Source organism: Onychomys torridus, chromosome 10, assembly GCF_903995425.1.
Source record: "Onychomys torridus chromosome 10, mOncTor1.1, whole genome shotgun sequence".
Lineage (NCBI taxonomy): Eukaryota > Metazoa > Chordata > Mammalia > Rodentia > Cricetidae > Onychomys > Onychomys torridus.
Genome location: NC_050452.1, coordinates 23,588,832 through 23,608,180, shown reverse-complemented (window position 1 = coordinate 23,608,180; position 19,349 = coordinate 23,588,832). Strand labels below are relative to the sequence as shown.

Below are 19,349 nucleotides of genomic sequence, written 5' to 3'. Positions count from 1 at the left end.
GCACGCCATCTGACTCTAGAATTGCTTTTTAGTCACAATTTGAGAGTAAGAGCAGTTTGTTTCGCAGACATTGTCTTCTCTGAGTGCCTCAGAGAGCTGGAGAGTAGTAACAGGCTTCTTAGGTGACTACAGGCAGGTCTCCATGAAGCTGTATTCAAAGTGCATTGAGGCCCCGAACAGGAAGCCACTAGATGTTTAACAGGGATTCTTTTATCCCATGTGTATCCTGTGCTTTTAGGAGTGCCACAGCCGGGGGCTGGAGAGATGGCTCAGTGGTTAAGATCACTAGTTGCTCTTCCAGAGGACCTGAGTTCAATTCCCAGTACCCATAAGGCAGCTCACATCCCAGTCCTCTGTAGTCCCAGAGGATCCAGTGCTGTCTTCTGGCTTTTGAGGACACTGCACACACACAGTGCACATACATACAGGCAAAACACCCATACATATAAAATAAATACAAATTTGAGGGACTAGAGAGATGGCTCAGCAGTTAAGATCACTGACTGCTTTTCCTGAGGCCCGGGTTCAGTTCCTAGCATCCACATAGCAGTTCACAACTGTCTGTAGCTCCGATTCCAGGGGACCTGACACCCAATGGCAAAACACCAATGCCATTAAAAATATAAATAAATAGAAAAGAAATGCCACAGCTGAGTCCCTAGCAGCTTTTGTCTACTCATAGTGACATTCCTACACTCTAAAGTAATGGCTGAAAGACTTCGCAGTACTCAGATACACTGGGAGACAGCTGTGCTTGCTATAAACGACAGCATGGAGGTTCTCTTTCGCTCCTTTTGGTTGTATCTACACACCCAATGCTCAGATGGCAAAACTATCCCATGCTGTGTTCACATTTGTTTTCTTGGGGGTGGCATGTTGATTTTTAGAGATAGGGTTCCTCTGTGTAATAGCCCTGGCTGTCCTAGAACTCACTCTAGACCAGGCTGGCCTTGAACTCAGAGATCTGCTTGCCTCTGCCTCCCGAGTGCTGGGACTAGAGATTTGTGCCACCACCGTCAGTGTGTTCACATTTAAAAAAACAAAACAAACAAACAAAAACAAAAAAACAAGAATGAGTAATTTCAGTTCCCTTTGAGGTCCTTCCCTGTTTCTGAGTTCTGCAGGATCACTAATGGTTGCTTTACCTGGTCTGTCTTGATTCTAGAGATCCAAGGAGAAAAATTAAAATCTTCACCCTAGCCTTAAGCAGAACATTGCTGCTTTTGTGCAGAGCTTAGATGTTTTGTCTCAAGGAGCCACGGGATACTCAGGTCTTAGATGGATGCCCCTAGGATAAGGAGGTAGAGCTTTGCCTTGTGTTTGCACATGGTAGGAGTCTTAATGGGACTGCCTGTTCCCTGTGAACTCTCCACTTGAAGGGAAGCACCTCTGCCTGTTACCTGCACATCCTGACCAGTCAAATGACTGTGGCTCTGGGGAAGAAGAGTTCTGTGTATCTGGTTACATGTTTTGAGCTTCACTGGTGGCCAGGGAAATTGGAGTAGAAATGCCTGAAAACTCACAGGTAGAGAGGGCAGTGTAAGGTGTGCTTCGCTGGGTGTGGTTAAGATTCTTGGGGGTTATAGCTTTTGAGTTCTTCTGTTCCAGTTCTGCTATCTTCCACAAGAAGACTAAAGATCCTCCTATACTTTAGAATCCAGTTCTGAAAGATGGCTACTTTACATATTAGGTCTTTTCACCTTTTCCTCTGTCTTCCATCACTTAGCAGTCTAAAAATATGTGTAACTTCCCAGGTGAGCACTGTGCCAGTGGCTTCTTGAGGCTAGGTTAGAGCAATGGGATCAAATGATGCTGCCTGGTGGCTTCTCAGTGTCAGGGGAGTGGCCTTCCTGCCTTTTGATCCGCCTTACCCAGCTCTTCTATGAACAGGTCCCACATTTACCAGAACAGGTCTCAGCGATTGAACCCTTGACCACAAAACCCAGCCTTGTCTCCTTTTGTGTGTGTGTGTGTGTGCGCGTGTGTGTGCACGTGTGTGCGCGCGCGCTCATGTTGTGTGTGTGCTCGTGTGTCCATGTCCATCCATCTGTCTGTCCATCCCTCCGTCTGTGTTACCTGTTTCTGGGGTGATGGTATAGGATTTTGGTGTTGAGCTTTTAAACTAACTCTCACCCGTCTTTTTCCTTCTGCGCTCACCCATGCTACCCTCCTCTGCCTCTCAGACCTTGCAGTTTTCAAGGACCGACTTGGAATGCTAACGGTAGGAGGTACGGAAACAATGAGCCTTCACCGTCTGCAGTTGAGGACTGCAGCTGAATAGGATGAGCAACTTTTCCTAGCATGTCACTGGGGAAAGTTGACGTAACATGTATCAGTGTTTTAAAGTTTGTTAATGGTTTTAAAATACATCTCTCCATCACTTAATTGTTAACCAACAAGTAGAGCTGTGGACCTGGTGTGGGCTGTTTCTGTTCATTCTGTTCTGCAGAGCATTTCATCCTACACTTGCTTTCTCATCGCTTTGCTGTGAACTCCATCTTCAGCGCTGTCCCCTTCAGCTCCTGCTGGAGTCAGCAGGCCTGAGGCCACATTAGCTCTGCATGGTGGCTCGTCCTATCCTCTGTGTTCTGTTTGTGGTTTGTGCTAGACTCTGGATTCCTTCAGATTCTGCTTCCTGGCCATTTTGAACAAAGTTTCTAAACCATTCTCTGTTTAAAAGCCAACCGAAGTATTAGTCAAAGCTTTCCAGGAGCTCTTTGAGACTTGTTTCTGGGTAGAACGCCCTTGAGGAATCCAGAGTTGAGGTGCTGGGGCCATCTGCTGCTGTCTTCTCTCCCTATCCCTCACTTTCCTGGCCAACTTCTTTCCCTGCAGGCATCTCTTAGACATTTTTCTTTTCCTCTGTCTTATTCATAGTCTCTGTGAGATATTAAACTTTGCATTTTTGAAGCAAATGTAGACTGGTGCAGTTGTAAGAATTCATGACTTTCACAACCATTTAGCCAGTATATCCAGTGGTACAGTTGTGACTATAGCACATATCACACCAGGGTCGAGACTCAGAATCCTTCCTGTCTCACCCTGCTAAACCCTGGCAGCTACTCTTGTCTTCTCTATTTCTGTAATTGTGTCATTTATGAATGCTATAAAATTGGAACACATATGTAACGTTTGAGATTGGGATTTTTCCCTTCAGCTTAGTTATGTAGAGATCTTCCCAGATTGTTAGTATTTTTCAGCTGAATAGTATCCCATGGCATGGAGACGCAGTTGTTTTAAAGGATTCACAAACGCTTTAATTTTGTGATGGACAGTTTATCAGTGTTTTCATCATACTGTGCTTTCATTGTCAGTTTAAACTCTCCCTAACCTCAGACCCCAGAGGTTCTCCCTGTATGTTTTGATAGACACAGTAGACCATTATATCTATAATCCCACCATTTTGGAGGCAGGGCAGGAGTATGACTGTTGGAGTTTGAGGCCACCTGGCCAAAAAGGTTTTATAATTTTGAATAAGTCTAGAACCCATTTTGAATTTATTTATGTATAATGTCAAAATCAACATCTAAATTGAGGTTTATTTAAATACTTATTTTGCCCGTAGTCTCTAATTGTTTCTCACTGTTAGCTGGAAAGTCTGTCCTTCAGTGAGATCTTTTCAGAGAAACAGTTCTTGGTTTCCCTGGTTTTCACTGTTGTTTTGTACATTGATTTCTACTCCTGGAGTTCTTGTTGGGTTTTGTTTTGTCTTCGAGAGCTGGGGCCAGAATAGGAACTTAGATGACTGATTAAAGACCTTCCTTATTTTCTGATGTTTGCGTTTTCCTACTGTAAGCTTCTCTCTTGGGGCTCCTTTAGACTTCCCACAAGTTTTGATAAATGCATTGCCTCCCCCACCATACTTTGTGTTTGTTTTTAATACCTTTGGTTTATTTAGAGTATCCAAGTGATACTGGTTTCTAATTTGATTCTGTTATGCTCTTGATCCTTCCACATATTCTGTTAGCTTTTAATGGCCTCATTAGTCACCTTTCTTGACATGTGGACCGTGGTGGTCATTTGAAGAGTATAGCCATTGTTAGGTAGAGTGCTCGAAACTTATCAGTTAGATCTTGTTTGATGATTCTCCTAGATCTATAACAGTTCGCTCATTTTTAATACCCTTGAGAGAAGGGCATTGAAATCTTCAATTGCCTATATAAATTTGTCCACTTCTCCTTTGCATCTCTTGTTAATTCTTGGTTCTCACAGATAGCCCAGGTTGGCTTTGAACTCATGATATAACCTAGGCCAGTCTCAAAATTTGCAGCAATCCTCCTGGCTTATTCTCGGTGTTGGGAATACAAGCTTTTTATATGATATAAAAAAATTTTATATGATAGAAATATCAAATCTGGCCAGGCAGTGGTGGTGCATGCCTTTAATCCCAGCACTCGGGAGGCAGAGCCAGGCAGATCTTTGTGAGTTCAAGGCCAGTCTGGTCTACAGAGTGAGTTCCAGGAAAGGCTGCAAAACTATACAGAGAGACCCTGTCTCGGAAAAAAAAAAAAAAAGGAAGGAAAAAAAAGAAATATCGAATCTGCTGCTTATACATTTAGGGTTGCTGTCTTCTCAGTCTATTGACTCTTTTGTTATAATTTAGTATCTTTCTGTGCCCATCTTTCTGTGCCCCTAGTAATGTTTTACTCTGAAGTCTAGTTTATACTGACACTAATAGTCCTTGCTTTGATTGGCTTGACGTTTATATAATGTTTTTTCTGTATTTATACTTCTTATAAATAATCATGCGCTGGGCGGTGGTGGCGCACGCCTTTAATCCCAGCACTTGGGAGGCAGAGGCAGGTGGATCTCTGTGAGTTCGAGGTCAGCCTGGGCTACAGAGCAAGATCTAGGACAGGCAACAAAACTACTCAGAGAAACCCTGTCTCGAAAAACTGAAAAAAAAAAAAAAAAAAAATCATGCTCAGTGTGGTTATGCATAACTTTAATCCCAGCACTCAGGAGGCAAAGGCAAGTGGATCTCTATGAGTTCAAGGCCAGCCTGGTCTACAAAGCTATTCCAGGACAGCAAGACTACTACACAGAGAAACCCTGTCTCAAAAAACCAAAAGAAAAAAAAAGAAAGAAACCAACAAAATCAGGTGCTTAGGTCCTAGTTTTTCTGTAGAGTTTGTTTTTTACAAATCTACTCTGCCAATTCTTTTTATTTAATGGTATTTATAGTGACCCTCCCAAGACCATCTTCAGGATCCTGGCATGAAGTGTAGGTTTAAGAGGGCAAGAGATAGCCACAACTCCGCCGTCCTGGTCAAGGTCCAGTCTCCGGCCATTATCATTTCAGTTCTAGTTGTCAAACAGGTTGTCAGCACTATGTGGAACCTCTTTCCAGGAGGCGGCTTTGGCTGGGAAATTCCATTTAGTATGAGCCGCAGGGAGGGCTACAGTCATCACTGTAGAATGTCTTTATTCTTGCTAGAGCAGTTTTAAAAAATGGCTTTTACTGTCTGTTCATCTATGGACCTTTAGAAAAACGTATTGTAGGGTATGGGAGGGGACATGAGCAAGCCATGGTGCAGACGTGGAGGTCAGAAGACAACTTGTGGAATTAGTTCTCTCTTTCCACCTTTACATGAGTTCCAGAAATTAAACCCAGGCTGTCAGCCTGTGTGGCAATCACCTTCACCCACTGAGCCATCTTCCCAGCCCCTGGATTTTATTGCTGTTACTTTAAACATCCCATCTTTATCATGTATCTGTTTATATAGCTCTTTTAGTTGTTCAGGGTGTTACATTATGTAGACATAGCTTATCAGACTGCTTATGTCATTTTTTCACCAGTTCAATTGGAGTAGAAAACTGTCTCCTTTGACATCTCTGCCTTATTCTTTGGAGTCAAAGAGCTTCTTGAATCTGGGAGTTTAAGTCTTCTGTTGTATTTAGGAAGTTTCCAGCCATTTTCTAAGTAAGTGCCTTTCAGGTACACTCTTTCAGGAATTTGCACATGAATGTGAAATCTTTAATTATATCACATATACTCAGTGCTTTTTAATGTTCACTTTCATCCAAAGGGTAAGCTTCTGTTCTTCCATCTCCAGATCCACTAGATTTCTCTCTTCCTTCCATTGTGCCTTTGAGCCTGTCTAGTGAATTTTTGTTTTTTTTTTTCTTTTTAAAAAATATGTTTACTAACTTATTTTCTGTGTGTGTGTGTACATGTGTGGAGACACACGTGCTGTGGTACATGTATGGAGGTCAGAGGACAGTTTGTAGGAGTAGGTTCTCCTTCCACCATGTGGTCTCGGGGGACTGAGCTCAGATAGATCATAGGCTTTGGTGGCAGACTCCACCTGCTGAGCCATCGCACTGGCCCCTCCATCTGGTGTTTCATATGTTTTTAGTTTTTGCTAACAATTTCAATTTGTAATTCAACTTTTTTGTCATTATAATATTTGTAATTACTCATTAAAATGGGTTTGTGATGGCTTTATTTGACTCAACACCTATGTCTCTGATAGCTGTTAATTATTGTTTCTCATTCATCCTGAAATATTCTTGTTTCTTTTGAGATAGGATCTCGCTACATAGACCAGGCTTACACCAAACTCACAGATATCTTCCTGTTTGCCTCCCAGTGAGGAATTAAAGGCATGTGCAACCACATCTGGCAAATATTCATATTTCATTGCTTTTATTTCCTGTTGTGCTAGAGATTTTTATGCCTACTTTTAAAAAATTCTGTTTCTATTTTTATATACTGGAAAGATGGTGATAGTGTTTGTTATTTGTATGTTTTCATATAGCCCAGGCTAACTTTAAATTCATTGTATACCTGAGGCTGACCTTAATTTCTTGATGCACCTACTCACCTCCCAAGTGCTGGAGTGCACTGCCATGCCAACCACCATGCTCTGTTAAGTGTGTGTGGGTGCTATGGTGATCTGAAGACAACTTGAAGGATTCAGTTCTCTCCACTACATGGGACCTGGGGATCAATTCAGTTCATCAGGATTGGTGGCAAACTCTTTCACCCGCTGATTCATCTTACCAGCTCTGCTGTGTGTTTTGAAATGTTTTTAATGGAAACAAAGACATTTTGGTATTATGCATTTGGGGATCTTCTATAAGTCTGTCATAACAGACCTCCTCTGGACACTGCTTCAGTCAGGGTCATTACCTTCTTCCTATGGCAGTTTTAGACTCAAAGCGGGTTTTCCCTGAAACCTCACTTTGGGTGCTGAGGCATGTAACAAGCTAGTGAGAGGCAGTGGGAGGTGCAGCACAGCAGGTATTGTCTGAAGTCTCTGGTCTTATGAAGCTTCCCTCCTGAGTGTCACGTGGACCGCATTTGTGGGCTTTGTTGTTTGCACTGCTTGAGATTTCTCTGCTGCTGCTGCTGATTCTCTCCTCCCAGTCTGGGATGTGGGAGCGGAAGAGAACCCAGACGCTTTCCTGGCTTTGTCCGCTGGCTTTGTCTACCTTCTTTTGGCCTTTCAACAGGGTTATCTTCCCTTTTTCCTACATAGAAAATCTAGAGTTTTTAGTTGGAATTAGTAAAGAAACAGAGAAGAGTGATCTTCCACCTGCCCAGAGCTTATGTCTGTGGGTTTCATTTCTCAAACGCCTGAAGATCTAGAAGTGAACCCAGCACTTGTGAGGCTGATGAGTGCACCCCAAGAACTGTGAGTTAGAACTGAGTGTTGCACCTAAAGAACCTTCACACAATGCTTGCCTCCCTACCACTTCTTCCTGCTGCTAGTGTGGCAGTACAGTTCTCATCTTCAGTGCATCCTTGACTTACTAACATTCCAGTCTGAATAGCTGTTCTCTGACTGAACAGTGTACTCTTTTGACCCTGTGGTCCTCTGATCTTCCCCTTTACCTGAGACTTCTGGTATTTTATTTTATTTGGTGGTAGTTGCTGTTTTGTTTTGAGATACGGTCTTTCTGTAACCAAGACTGATCTTGAATTCTTGATCCTCCTGCCTTCACTTCCAAGTGCTGGGATTACAATAATCACAGCTAGCCTGGAAAAGTTTCTCAAAAATCATTTTGTTAAACCAAGCACAGTGGTGCATACCTGTAATCAGAGCATTTAGGAGGCTGGTACTGGAGAATTGCTGCTGGATCAAGGCTAGTTTGGTCTGTATAACATGAGCCTGTTTAAAAAACACAACTATAGAAAGTATTTCCTGTTTTCTTCAATAAACACCATGGAACTCTTGCTTACAAGCTGGGTTACAAAAGGCAAGAGCTATGTCCTTCCTATAAGGCCATAACTGCTGCTCTTTTATGATAAAACAATAGGAAAAAACAAGTGAATAGGCTTGAACCACTTCTACGTTTACTATCATCTTCCTCTAGGTTTGGGGGCTTTTTGGGGGGTTTTGTTTTGGTTTTAATAAAACTAAAAGGTCTTAGAAAAAAATATAAATTATTTTTTAAGACTTAAGGATGTAATTCCCCAGCCGGGAATGGTGGTGCATGTCTTTAACCCCAGCATTCAGGAAGCAGAGGTAGGTGGATCTCTGAATTCAAGGACAGCCTGGACTTTGTAGAGACCCTGTCTCAAAAAGGGGGGGGGGGGATCTAGTTCCCCAACCTAGTTTGAATGAGAATCATGAGGAGATTTCCCGGGCCACCTGGGTCTGCACTGATGTTAAAGCTTGAAAAGGTGTTTTTCCAAATCTTCCTGAGAACCAGGCAGGCTAGTGCACACTTGTAATTCTACTACTCAGAAGACAGGCAGAAAGAGGCCTTTGTTCAAGGCCATCCTGGTCTACATAGCAAGTTCCAGAGCAGTTCAGAACTAAAGAGGGACTATGTCAGGGAAGAGAACAAAACGTCTCCCTGGAAATTTGTGCCCATGCCTGTGTTTGCGAGTTCCGTGCCTTAGTGTAGCCCCTGACCCCGGGTTGCACAGCAGCCCTATGTGTACTTAATGCAGGCAGGAAACAGTAGTTTACCTCAGCCAGCCGGATGTCAGAGCTCTGCTGATTGTCCACTGGTTCACTTCATTTCTGGAGCCTGAGAAAGTGCTGGCACCAGGTCTTCAAGTACTGGTGACTCTTACACTGTGCTCTTTACCCTTGAATTGGTAATTATTTCAGGTTAGTGCCAAACTGGAAAACAAAGCAATGGTATCATTGGGAGTTTGCTCCTTTGATGATTTCAAGTTGAAACAAGCAGGATGCTGAAGAGCCTCCTTTGTCCTTACCTGTTTGAAGCATGCTTTCAGAAGATGAGTCTTCCCTGTAGTGAGTACTTCAGGGAACGTGGATAGGAAAAGTGAGGGTTAGACCTCTAATTGACTAGCACCGCAGAATACACCTAGAATATCTAGCAATTTGGGTGTTCCAGGAAAAGAGGCTTGCCTTAATCCAAGGATGAGGGCTAGTTAACCCTTCCTTTGCTACTTTAAGTGTACCGTGAAGGACAGTTCTCCCACAAGCTGCTTGGTTCCTGGGGACTATTTCTCCCTCACTTTGTAGACCCCAGCTCTCTGTCACTCACTTTGTAATATATACTCATATTCCTGTTAAATAACTCATATATGGTCTGCTGTTCTCTTACCAGTTCCTCATTTCCTACTTTAATTCGCTCAACTTTTTATTTACTTTTTGATTGATTTCTTATGGCTCTTTCCACCTACAAAAATTGGCTTTTATCTTGGAACCTTCAAATATATCTAACTCTAAATTATAAATAATTACCAAACACTGGACTAATGTGTGCATAATAGCTTTATTATGGTTTATATAGTAATAATTTTAGTGCCTAGTTATTATTAAAATTTCTAGTTTTGATGGTAAATATTGCTTGCTTTTATATGCATATATATCAGGGGTATGTGATATCTTTTTCTTTTTTTGCTCTTTGGGGTATCCCTTCTCTTCCCTTCCTGTAAACTGTGGTCCCTGCATGGCTGTGCCTTGTCCCTCATCGTCTGTAGGGTTCTATGGCCTAGATGAGTCTGACCTTGACAAGGTCTTCCACTTGCCCACCACCACTTTCATCGGGGGACAGGAGTCTGCACTTCCTCTTCGGGAGATTATCCGTCGGCTGGAGGTAAGAACAGTTTTCAGAAAAAATCTAACAGACTTGAGACCAGGCTATTTGTTTGGGTTTGGTCCTATGTTTTTAAAAATGGAAAAATACGGGCGGTGGTGGCGCGCACCTTTAATCCCAGCACTCGGGAGGCGGAGTCAGGTGGATCTCTGTGAGTTCAAGGCCAGCCTGGGCTATAGAGTGAGTTCCAGGAAAGGAGCAAAGCTACACAGAGAAACCTTGTCTCAGGGAGAAAAAAAAAAGGAAAGATAACCTTTTTGTTTTATAGCTAGAAACCTATTTTTTTGATTAGTCATAAAGAGGGGAAAATTTGGTTTAAAAAAAAAAAAAAGCTGGGTGGTGGTGGTGGTGGTGGAGGAGGAGGTGGAGGTGGTACAGCAGTGGCAGCAGCAGAGGTAGAGGCAGATGGATCTCTTTGAGTTCGGAGCCAGCCTGGTCTATAAAGCAAGTTCCAGGACAGCCAGAGCTGTTACCTGAAGAAACCCTGTGTCAAAAAAAAAAAAAAAAAAAATTTCTGTTTGGAGATCCTCTAGATTTTATTTCAGGTGCAGGTTGTCTCTCTGGAAGATTCCCTTTACCTGTGTACAGGCCTGGAGCTGCAGAGTGCACTATATGGTGGCAGCTCCTGTTCAACTCCTCCCTCAATTTCATTTCTCCCATCCCTCTCTCTGATTTTTCCCTTCCTTTCTATACTTTAATGGTATTTAGGGGACTCCTCTGTGTATGCTGTAAACAGCAGCTGAGAACCTTGCTTTGGTGTCAGGCTGCCTGTGTGTCCACCATCTCTCCTGGGCAAGTCCTTGCCTCTCTGTTTTGTGTGTAAGGTAACTGTGGTGCCTGTTGCAGAAGGAAGTATTTGCTGAGAGGCCCTGACCCACTATTAGCTGTTGCTTTTACATAGTGCTGCCCAAGGTATTCAGAACCCATCAGTAACATCAGGTCTTCTTCACAAACATGTTCCAAGTCCACACTTAGCACACGAATGGTAGCAAATACTTGAGTGTCCGATGGGACACTGCCTGTGTTTATTGGAAGCGTCTCAGCTAGGAGCTGCCCTGCTTCCTCATAGGCCCCTGGGAGAGCGAGGGGTGGAGCTGCTTGTCACAGTAGTATCCGGAAGGAATGGTCAGCTTGAAGAAATGCTCAGGATTAACCCAATGTGAGTGCACTCTGGATCCCACCTCCACTTTGTCACCACACTGATTATGTTGTCTGAGCCTGCCTTTTTCAGCATGGCAGCCACCTGTTAACTAGTGAGCACTTGAAGCCAGGTGGTGGTGGCACACGCCTTTAATCCTAGCACCCAGGAAGCAGAGGCAGGTGAATCTGAGTTTGAGACCAGCCTGGTCTACAGAGCTATTGAACAGTTAAAATGAGCAAAATGCCTGAATAACTTTAACTTTGAAACGATATGTTTAGTATATTGGATCAAATAAAATTCAACTCATCTATTTCTGCTAGGAAAATTTAACTTAACTAAAGTTTCCTAAACATGTATTTGTTAAGCTCTGTGTAATTATACCACAACATAACACACAACACATCACATATAAATGAAGCAAAACCACTAGTATAATAGTGAGGGGTTTATGTGCATATCTATATTCTAAGTTGGGATTGCTCTGAGGACAACAGTTATGGCTTAGACTTTCTGGGGTCTCATGTATTTCTGTGTTTTGTTTTGTTCCCCCACTCCCACCCCCAAGATAGGGTTTCTCTGTATAATAGTCCTGGCTGTCTTGGAACTAGCTCTGTAGCCCAGGCTGGCCTTGAACTCACAGAGATCCACCTGCCTCTGCCTCCCGAGTGCTGGGATTAAAGGTGTGCGCCACCACCTCCTGCTTAGCTTCTGGTTTGTTTGTATGGTGGTGGTGGTGGTGGTCTCATGAGTTTCTACTGGCCCTTGGTGAAGTTTATCATCTAAACCAAACAGGTAATACCCCATATAAGCCACTCCTCCTCCAAGAGGCCTGTGTCCCAGTAACTTAGCTTTTCTGTGTATCCCAACCTCTATCTCACTGATCTGGTGCTGTCAGCACAGCACTCAGATGAAAGCCATTTATACCAAGAACCTGCTTCACTTCTAGGAGTCTTGGGGAGAACTCTGAGTATGCGCACCACCCCATACAAGCCAAATGATCTGTTCCCATCTTTCCCAGGCCCTTCAACACCTTCTTCCCACCTCTGTGGGAATGGGAGAGTGGCTCATGTCTCTCCTGGTTTATTTCCCATATGGTTCTCAGTCCTGAGAAGCTCTGAGGCTGGTGTGAAGAGGTAGACAGCCCAGAGCATACTCCAGGGCTGCCTCCCTGTCCTCTAGTTGATGCCAGCCATAGTCATGTGACACGGTGGCCATCTGGTAGCTTTTGAAAGAAATTAGCGGAGATACCACTTTTCAACCCCCTTAAACTAGTTTCATTAGAGCAGGAAGCTAAGAGACCTTGAAACTCACATAATTCCCCAGAACAAATTCAGTTTACCTGAGAACTGAGCCAAGGGCAAAGGGAAGAAACAAAAACAAAACCATTGTCTGCTGTCCAGATCTCAAGTGCATCTCTGAATTAATTGCTAAGGTAATGCTGACAAATTAGGGAGAAATTTGGTTGCTAGAGGCTTTAACTGAGTAGTTTCTTCTCTGTTTTTAGTTCAGTGATGGAAATTCTGCCTGTTGGGCTTCAAGGCATAAAGGAAGGGCCTGGACAGTGGACTCCTATGCAGGCCTCAGTGCAGCAGTGAGCAAGGGCTCTAGCACCACCCGCTCAGCAGACCACCCAGGAGAATTCATAGACAAGGAACCAGCTGTTGTGCTAGGAAGATGGCCTCTGTGACGCTTGGTGCTAATAGCTTCTCTGGGGCTGAATTAGGCAGAAGCACACCTTGTTCTGCTGGTCACCAGATTCCTCACAGATCTGCAAAAATGAGATTTTTTTTTTTTTTTTTTTGAGTGGACTGGTGAAAGCAGTGAAGTTTTGGATAGGTTAATCTAATTTAGAAGTTCCAAGAGTTATCATTTTAGATGATAAATCCCAGCACTCAGGAGGCCCTGGTCTACATAGCAAGTGCCAAAACTACATAGTAAGACCAAGACCCTGTATCAAGAAAAGAAAAGAAAAGAAAAAACATGGTGTGAGTTAATCAAAACACCTTCAATTTCAAAGGTCTTCCCAGCAATATGATTTTTCTTTTGGCTAGAAAGGCTGTAGTATATTGTGGGCAACTTTACTTTATAAGTTACATCAAAGCCTGCTTTGACCCCACTGTACAAAGAACAGGTACCTGACTACAAATCCAACAAGCTTGTCACTGCTAATGCCAGCTGGGCTCATTGTCTAAACCAGAAGGAGGCACAGAAAGAAGTCACTAGGGCTCATGCCTCTGACTTTTTGAAGACAGCTGGGCGTGTGGGTCTCTAAAGTTGGCAGCACCAGACACCCTGTTGCCTTTGCTATCCAGTGCTGCTCCCTGGTTTACTTTACACCTGCGTACTGGGCCTCCAGGACAGTGGTATAAATGGTAAAGGCTCAGGAAGGGACCGTGAGTCTGTGTAAGAATACTGGAGCTGGGGACTGGAGAGATGGCTCAGCGGTTAAGAGCACTGGCTGCACTTTCAGAGGACCCCGGTTTGATTCCTGGCACCCACATGGCAGGTCACAGCTATCTGGAACTTCAGTTCCAGGGGTTCTGACACAGACATGAATGCAGGCAAAAATACCAGTACATGTGAAATTAAAGTTAAATAAATTATTTAAAATAATAATAATAATACTGGAGTTGAGCATCCTGATGTGAATTTATAAGAACCCCTCCAGTTATAGGCTGTTTCTCTGCCCTCAATTTTCTTTCCCCAAGAGCCAGCGATCTTGCTGGTCTCTACCTTTGCAGCGCTGAAACACATTCCTTTCCCAGACTTGGTTCAAGGCTTGTCAGGTCTATTCAAGACTTACTCTTTTACCCAGTTTTAGTGACACACACCTTTAATTCAAGCATTTGGGAGGCAGAGGCAAGTGGATCTTGGACTTCAAAGCCAAGTTGATCTACATCGTGGTTCCAAGACATCCAGGGCTGTACAGAGACCTTTGTCTCAAAAAAACAAAGCCCTGTCCTTTTTCCTATGCTGCCGTGGTCTTCAGCCCTTCAGTTTCCAAGGGAATCAGTCGTTAGAAGGTTGAAGCTAAAAGTCTTAAGTCTGTAAGCAGCATGAGCTCATTAGCTTCTCTTCTGTGGATGGTGAGCACACTGGAAGGACAGCCTGCTTTTCTTAGAAAGGGGTCCAGTCCAAAAGCTAGCATGGTCTCTGCTACTTCCCATGAAGATAATGAACTGGTTGTTCATTAGCCTGCTTGGCCCCTTGCCCCTCAGGTTCTCAGTGTACCCTAACCAGATCCTAAGAAAGTGTTACATGGCTATGTTAGAAGGCCCTCAGAAGCTAAGTATGGCATTTATCCTTTTTTTTTTTTTTTTTTAAGAGCTGAGGATCGAACCCAGGGCCTTGTGCTTGCTAGGCAAGCACTCTACCACTGAGCTAAATCCCCAACCCTAAGTGTGGCATTTATAAGCTGGTAATCCTAACATTAGAGGGCCAAGGCAGGAAGATGGCAAGACTGATACCCGCTTGATTTCTGCACTTTAGGTATGTGGGAGAAGGAAGTTGGCTCCCCCCTGGCCTGGATGATGGGGCAGTTGGTGTCTTCTTCCAATGAGGCCTGGTTAAACATATAGCCTTGCCTGTGTGAAGGTGGTGGACAGGTGGATGGCTTATTGCTGGCATGCTGGAATGCAGTTCATGTTCACCAATGACTTTTTTGTTCCTGTACATATGTGGACAGATGGCCTACTGCCAGCACATTGGTGTGGAGTTCATGTTCATTAATGATTTGGAGCAATGCCAGTGGATCCGGCAGAAGTTTGAGACCCCTGGAATCATGCAGTTCACCAATGAAGAGAAGCGGACCCTGCTGGCCAGGCTTGTACGGTCCACCAGGTAAAGAGGTGTGATTTGGACCATAGATCCTCTCTAGTGGAGTGTGGGTAGCCTGTCCTCCAGGGTGGTAAGCAAGCAGAAGAATAGAGTTAGCCTCTGTTGTATCCCCTTGTCATTTGAGAATGCCTGACATTGAGGCTGGCCCTGTGGACATTGCTCTTCAAGCAAGGTACTTGGTTCTCTATCCAGGTTTGAGGATTTCCTACAGCGGAAGTGGTCTTCTGAGAAGCGTTTTGGTCTGGAAGGCTGTGAGGTGCTGATCCCTGCCCTCAAGACAATCATTGACAAGTCAAGTGAAAATGGAGTAGACTATGTCATCATGGGAATGCCACACAGGTACTTTAGGCCCGTGGGGCCTTGGAGGCACAGTAGTGGGGCCCTGCTGCTCCCTCATCTAGAGATCTGGTGGTGCCTGAGTATATGAAAATATACTGCTTTCCAAGGTTCTTGCACTCCCATGTTAGGATGACTACAGAGTTAGTGTCAAAGCCAAATATGGTTAGACTTGTATTTCATTCTATTGTGAGTTTCATTAAAATTAAGTCCAGGTGAACATAGTAGTGCTTACCTATAATCACAGTACTTGAGAGGCTAGTCCAGGCCTCTCCCAACCTTAGAGAGGTGCAGGGGGCTTGGGGCTGGTAGCATTTGTGCTTCCTGCCTTTCTCTTGTCCGTGGGTCATGGCTTAGCATACCTGATGGCCAGATAGTTGGTGTCCACATCAGCTTTGGATCATAACTCTTCTTGGGCTACCAACCAAGGAAATGCTGTGTCTTGTGTAAGGGCGGGGTAGGGCAGCTTGGCCCTGGGGATTACTCACTCCTCCCTGCTTCCCAGAGGACGACTGAATGTGCTTGCCAATGTCATCAGGAAGGAGCTGGAGCAGATCTTCTGTCAGTTCGACTCAAAGCTGGAAGCAGCTGATGAGGTGAGGGTTGTTGTTCTTGCTGTTTTGGGGTTTGTTTTTGTTGTTGTTGTTGTTTTTCAAGACAGGGTTTCTGTATGTTGTTTTGGAGCCTGTCCTGGATGATGTTCTGCAGACCAGGCTGGCCTTGAACTCAAAGAGATCTACCTGGCTCTGCCTCCCAAGAGCTGGGGTTAAAGGTGTGCGCCACTGCCGCCGGCTGAGGTGAGGTTCTGTGTGGAGATATATCCACTATGGGTGTCTCAGTCTACTTGAGACCCCCTGGAGCACTGGTTTCTCAGAATGTCTTAACCAAAGCTTCACTCTTCCGGATCATTTACCGTTTGCCTTCCTTACGGGAATTTGCCAACCTCTTCTACCTAGCAGCCTTATATTCCTCCTGCTGGAGGCAATAATATATTCTTTCTGCCCAGGTGACCCTGTACTTGTGCCTGGGAGGGTTAATGATGGGGAAAGCTTCCCTACCCTCCTGCAGTTAGCCCTAAACTCAAAATCCCATCTCTAAGGCTGCTGTCGGGAATAAATCTCTCCAACCAGCATCATTTGCCATTTTTATCATCAGGGTTCTGGGGACATGAAGTACCACCTGGGCATGTATCACCGAAGGATCAACCGTGTGACTGACAGAAACATCACTCTGTCCCTGGTGGCAAACCCTTCCCACCTAGAGGCTGCTGACCCTGTGGTGATGGGCAAGACCAAAGCTGAGCAGTTTTACTGTGGAGATACTGAAGGGAAAAAGGTGAGGCCCTGAGAGCCTGTGAGTACAGTGCCCTCTGCCTCCTATTCTGCACAGTGCCTTATGGATGTAAATCACACTTCTTCCAAGTTGTAATCACCAGAACTGGGTAAGGTGTTATCTTGTGTCTTCACAATATTGATGGAGGAGCAAGTTTTTAGTTATGAACAGAAACGGAATGCAAGGAAAAGGTGTGGGACTCAAATGTCAGGAGAGAGTGTCACTGATCAGGCCAAAAGTGCATGACAGACGGCTCCCACCTGCCATGGCATTTCCTCTGTGTATTGAGAATGCTGAATATTGGTTGACTGGCTTGCTCCAAAGTAAAAACCCTTATCTGTCTGTAATCTTATCCTTATTTAACCTCAGGATATGAATCTGAGTTGTAGCAGATTTTATATTTATATAGTAAATTATTTAGTTCTTACTAAAAATGATGTTAAAAACTAAGAAACCAGGAAAAAATCATGTGTTCAATGTACATGGTATAATGTACATTAAGTGATACATAAAAAAGACAGTGTCAGCCTGCTCTCAAGGATCTTTGCTCTGTTTGAAGAAAAAGAAGTAAACAAAAGAAAGGGGGGAATGTCAGAAGTCAGTGAACAGTGAGTGAGGGGCTGCAGCATGGACAGTGAGTGGGGGGCTGCAGCATGCACAGTGAGTGAGGGGCTGCAGCATGCACAGTGAGTGAGGGGCTGCAGCATGCACAGTGAGTGAGGGGCTGCAGCATGCACAGTGAGTGAGGGGCTGCAGCATGCACAGTGAGTGAGGGGCTGCAGCATGCACAGTGAGTGAGGGGCTGCAGCATGCACAGTGAGTGAGGGGCTGCAGCATGCACAGTGAGTGAGGGGCTGCAGCATGGACAGTGAGTGGGGGGCTGCAGCATGCACAGTGAGTGAGGGGCTGCAGCATGGACAGTGAGTGGGGGGCTGCAGCATGGACAGTGAGTGAGGGGCTGCAGCATGCACAGTGAGTGAGGGGCTGCAGCATGGACCACAAAGCACTGTAGAATAAGCACCCATAGACATGGGGTCGGAGTTAGACGAGACAGTCAGACATGTCAGGGCTGACAGAGGACCTGAGCTCAGTTCCCAACACTCACCTCAGACCTTTCAAGGACTGCCTGTAACTCTAGCTTCAGGGAATCTGACGCCCTCTGGCCTCGGCACACCCTGCAGTCATGTCCGCGCACACGCTTATAATTAAAAACCAAAAAAAGTTGAAGTATTTAATTGAAGAAACAGTATGATTTTAGGGAGGTAAATAGACAAAGTCTGACTATAGCCCAAGCTGGCCTCATCTAAGAGATCTGTCTCAGCCATTCCTAAGTGCTACGATTATACATTGCACTACCATACCTGGTTTTGCTTTTTAAAATACTATAAATCAGGGCTGGAGAGATGACTCAGTAGTTAAGAGCACTTGTTGCTCTTGGAGATGTGGTATACAGAATACATGCAGGCAAAACACCTACACATAATTTTAAAAAACACAAATTATAATCTCAGTATTATGCTTGGCAATGTAGAGGAAGGTGACAAAGCTGGCTAGAAAAGCTTTGAGAGGTGACAGCAGTTTCTCATTGATGATACTGTTGCAGGCACATGGAGGATACTTACTGGGTTCCAGGTTAGGGCTTGGGTGGTGCCATAGAAAACCTTTAAGTAGATAGAGAACATCTACAGTGAGGCTTCCATGTTGGGAGACAAGTAGCCCCGTGTCCACTTAGAACATTAGGGTTATGTGAGGGAGCTGGCCTAGATATTTGGTACTGGGTAGTAAAATGAAATTGTAAGTAGGTTTAGGTGGCTTTTGCATTTGAAAATGTGGACAAGGGCTGGAGAGATGTCTCAGCGGTTAAGAGCACTGACTGCTCTTCCAGAGGACCTGAGTTCAATTCCCAGCAACCACATGGTGACTCACAACCATCTGTAATGAGATCTGGCGCCCTCTCCTGGCATGCAGTGTACATGCAGGCAGACACTATTCGCAATAGATAAATAAATTGTTTGTTTGTTTTTTTAAATCCACTCAGGCAGACCTTGTTTAGAATATTAGAAGTGTCCTGAGAGGTGATAAAATAGTGAGAAAGATAGCAGAGAAGGGTTCAACATTTTTGGTCTTGTTTAGGATCTAAATGAAGGGAATTGGCTAGCTCCTGGTTGGTTGGAAAATCACACATTTTTTTTTAAACTTATTTATTTTTGTTTTATGTGCACCTGAATGAGGGTGTTGAATCCTGGAATTACAGACAGTTGTGAGCTGCCATGTGGGTGCTGGGAATTGAACCTGGATCCTCTGGAAGAGCAATCTTAACCGATAAGCCATCTCTCCAGCACCACTGCTTGTATTTTAAGGAGTGGTCTTTTTTTTTTTTTTTTTTTTCCACAAGATGGGGCAGGTTTATGGAATCCTTACTTTTGGCAGGCTACCATCTTTGGAAACATTTCTCACTGTTTTAAAGCCTAAAGAACAATTCATAGAAGGCATGAATGATAACAAATAATTGTACAAAAAAAACTAAGCTTGTCCCAAGGATGGGCAATTATGACCCCAAAGTAAATGATGTACATTTATTTCCTGTTTTAAAAATGTATGCTGAAGATGAAAACTGCTTTCCTAGCCAGGGGCTATCACAGAAGCAGGAGTGACTGAGGGAAAGGCAATGGCCTGA

At 44.2% G+C, this 19,349-nt stretch overlaps 1 protein-coding gene across 6 annotated transcripts in view; it reads left to right on the top strand.

Moving 5' to 3' along the window:
• Positions 1-19,349, top strand: part of Ogdh (oxoglutarate dehydrogenase) — a 75,718-nt gene that overhangs the window by 36,876 nt on the left and 19,493 nt on the right. For 4 of the 6 annotated variants that reach the window (XM_036200454.1, XM_036200449.1, XM_036200451.1 and 1 more), the window contains exons 5-10: positions 2,184-2,228; positions 9,911-10,026; positions 14,853-15,007; positions 15,197-15,343; positions 15,846-15,936; positions 16,496-16,675. In XM_036200454.1, the coding sequence (XP_036056347.1) occupies positions 2,184-2,228; positions 9,911-10,026; positions 14,853-15,007; positions 15,197-15,343; positions 15,846-15,936; positions 16,496-16,675 (734 nt within the window). The remainder of the gene's footprint in view (positions 1-2,183; positions 2,229-9,910; positions 10,027-14,852; positions 15,008-15,196; positions 15,344-15,845; positions 15,937-16,495; positions 16,676-19,349) is intronic. The other 2 variants (XM_036200453.1, XM_036200452.1) reach the window with 1 other exon arrangement.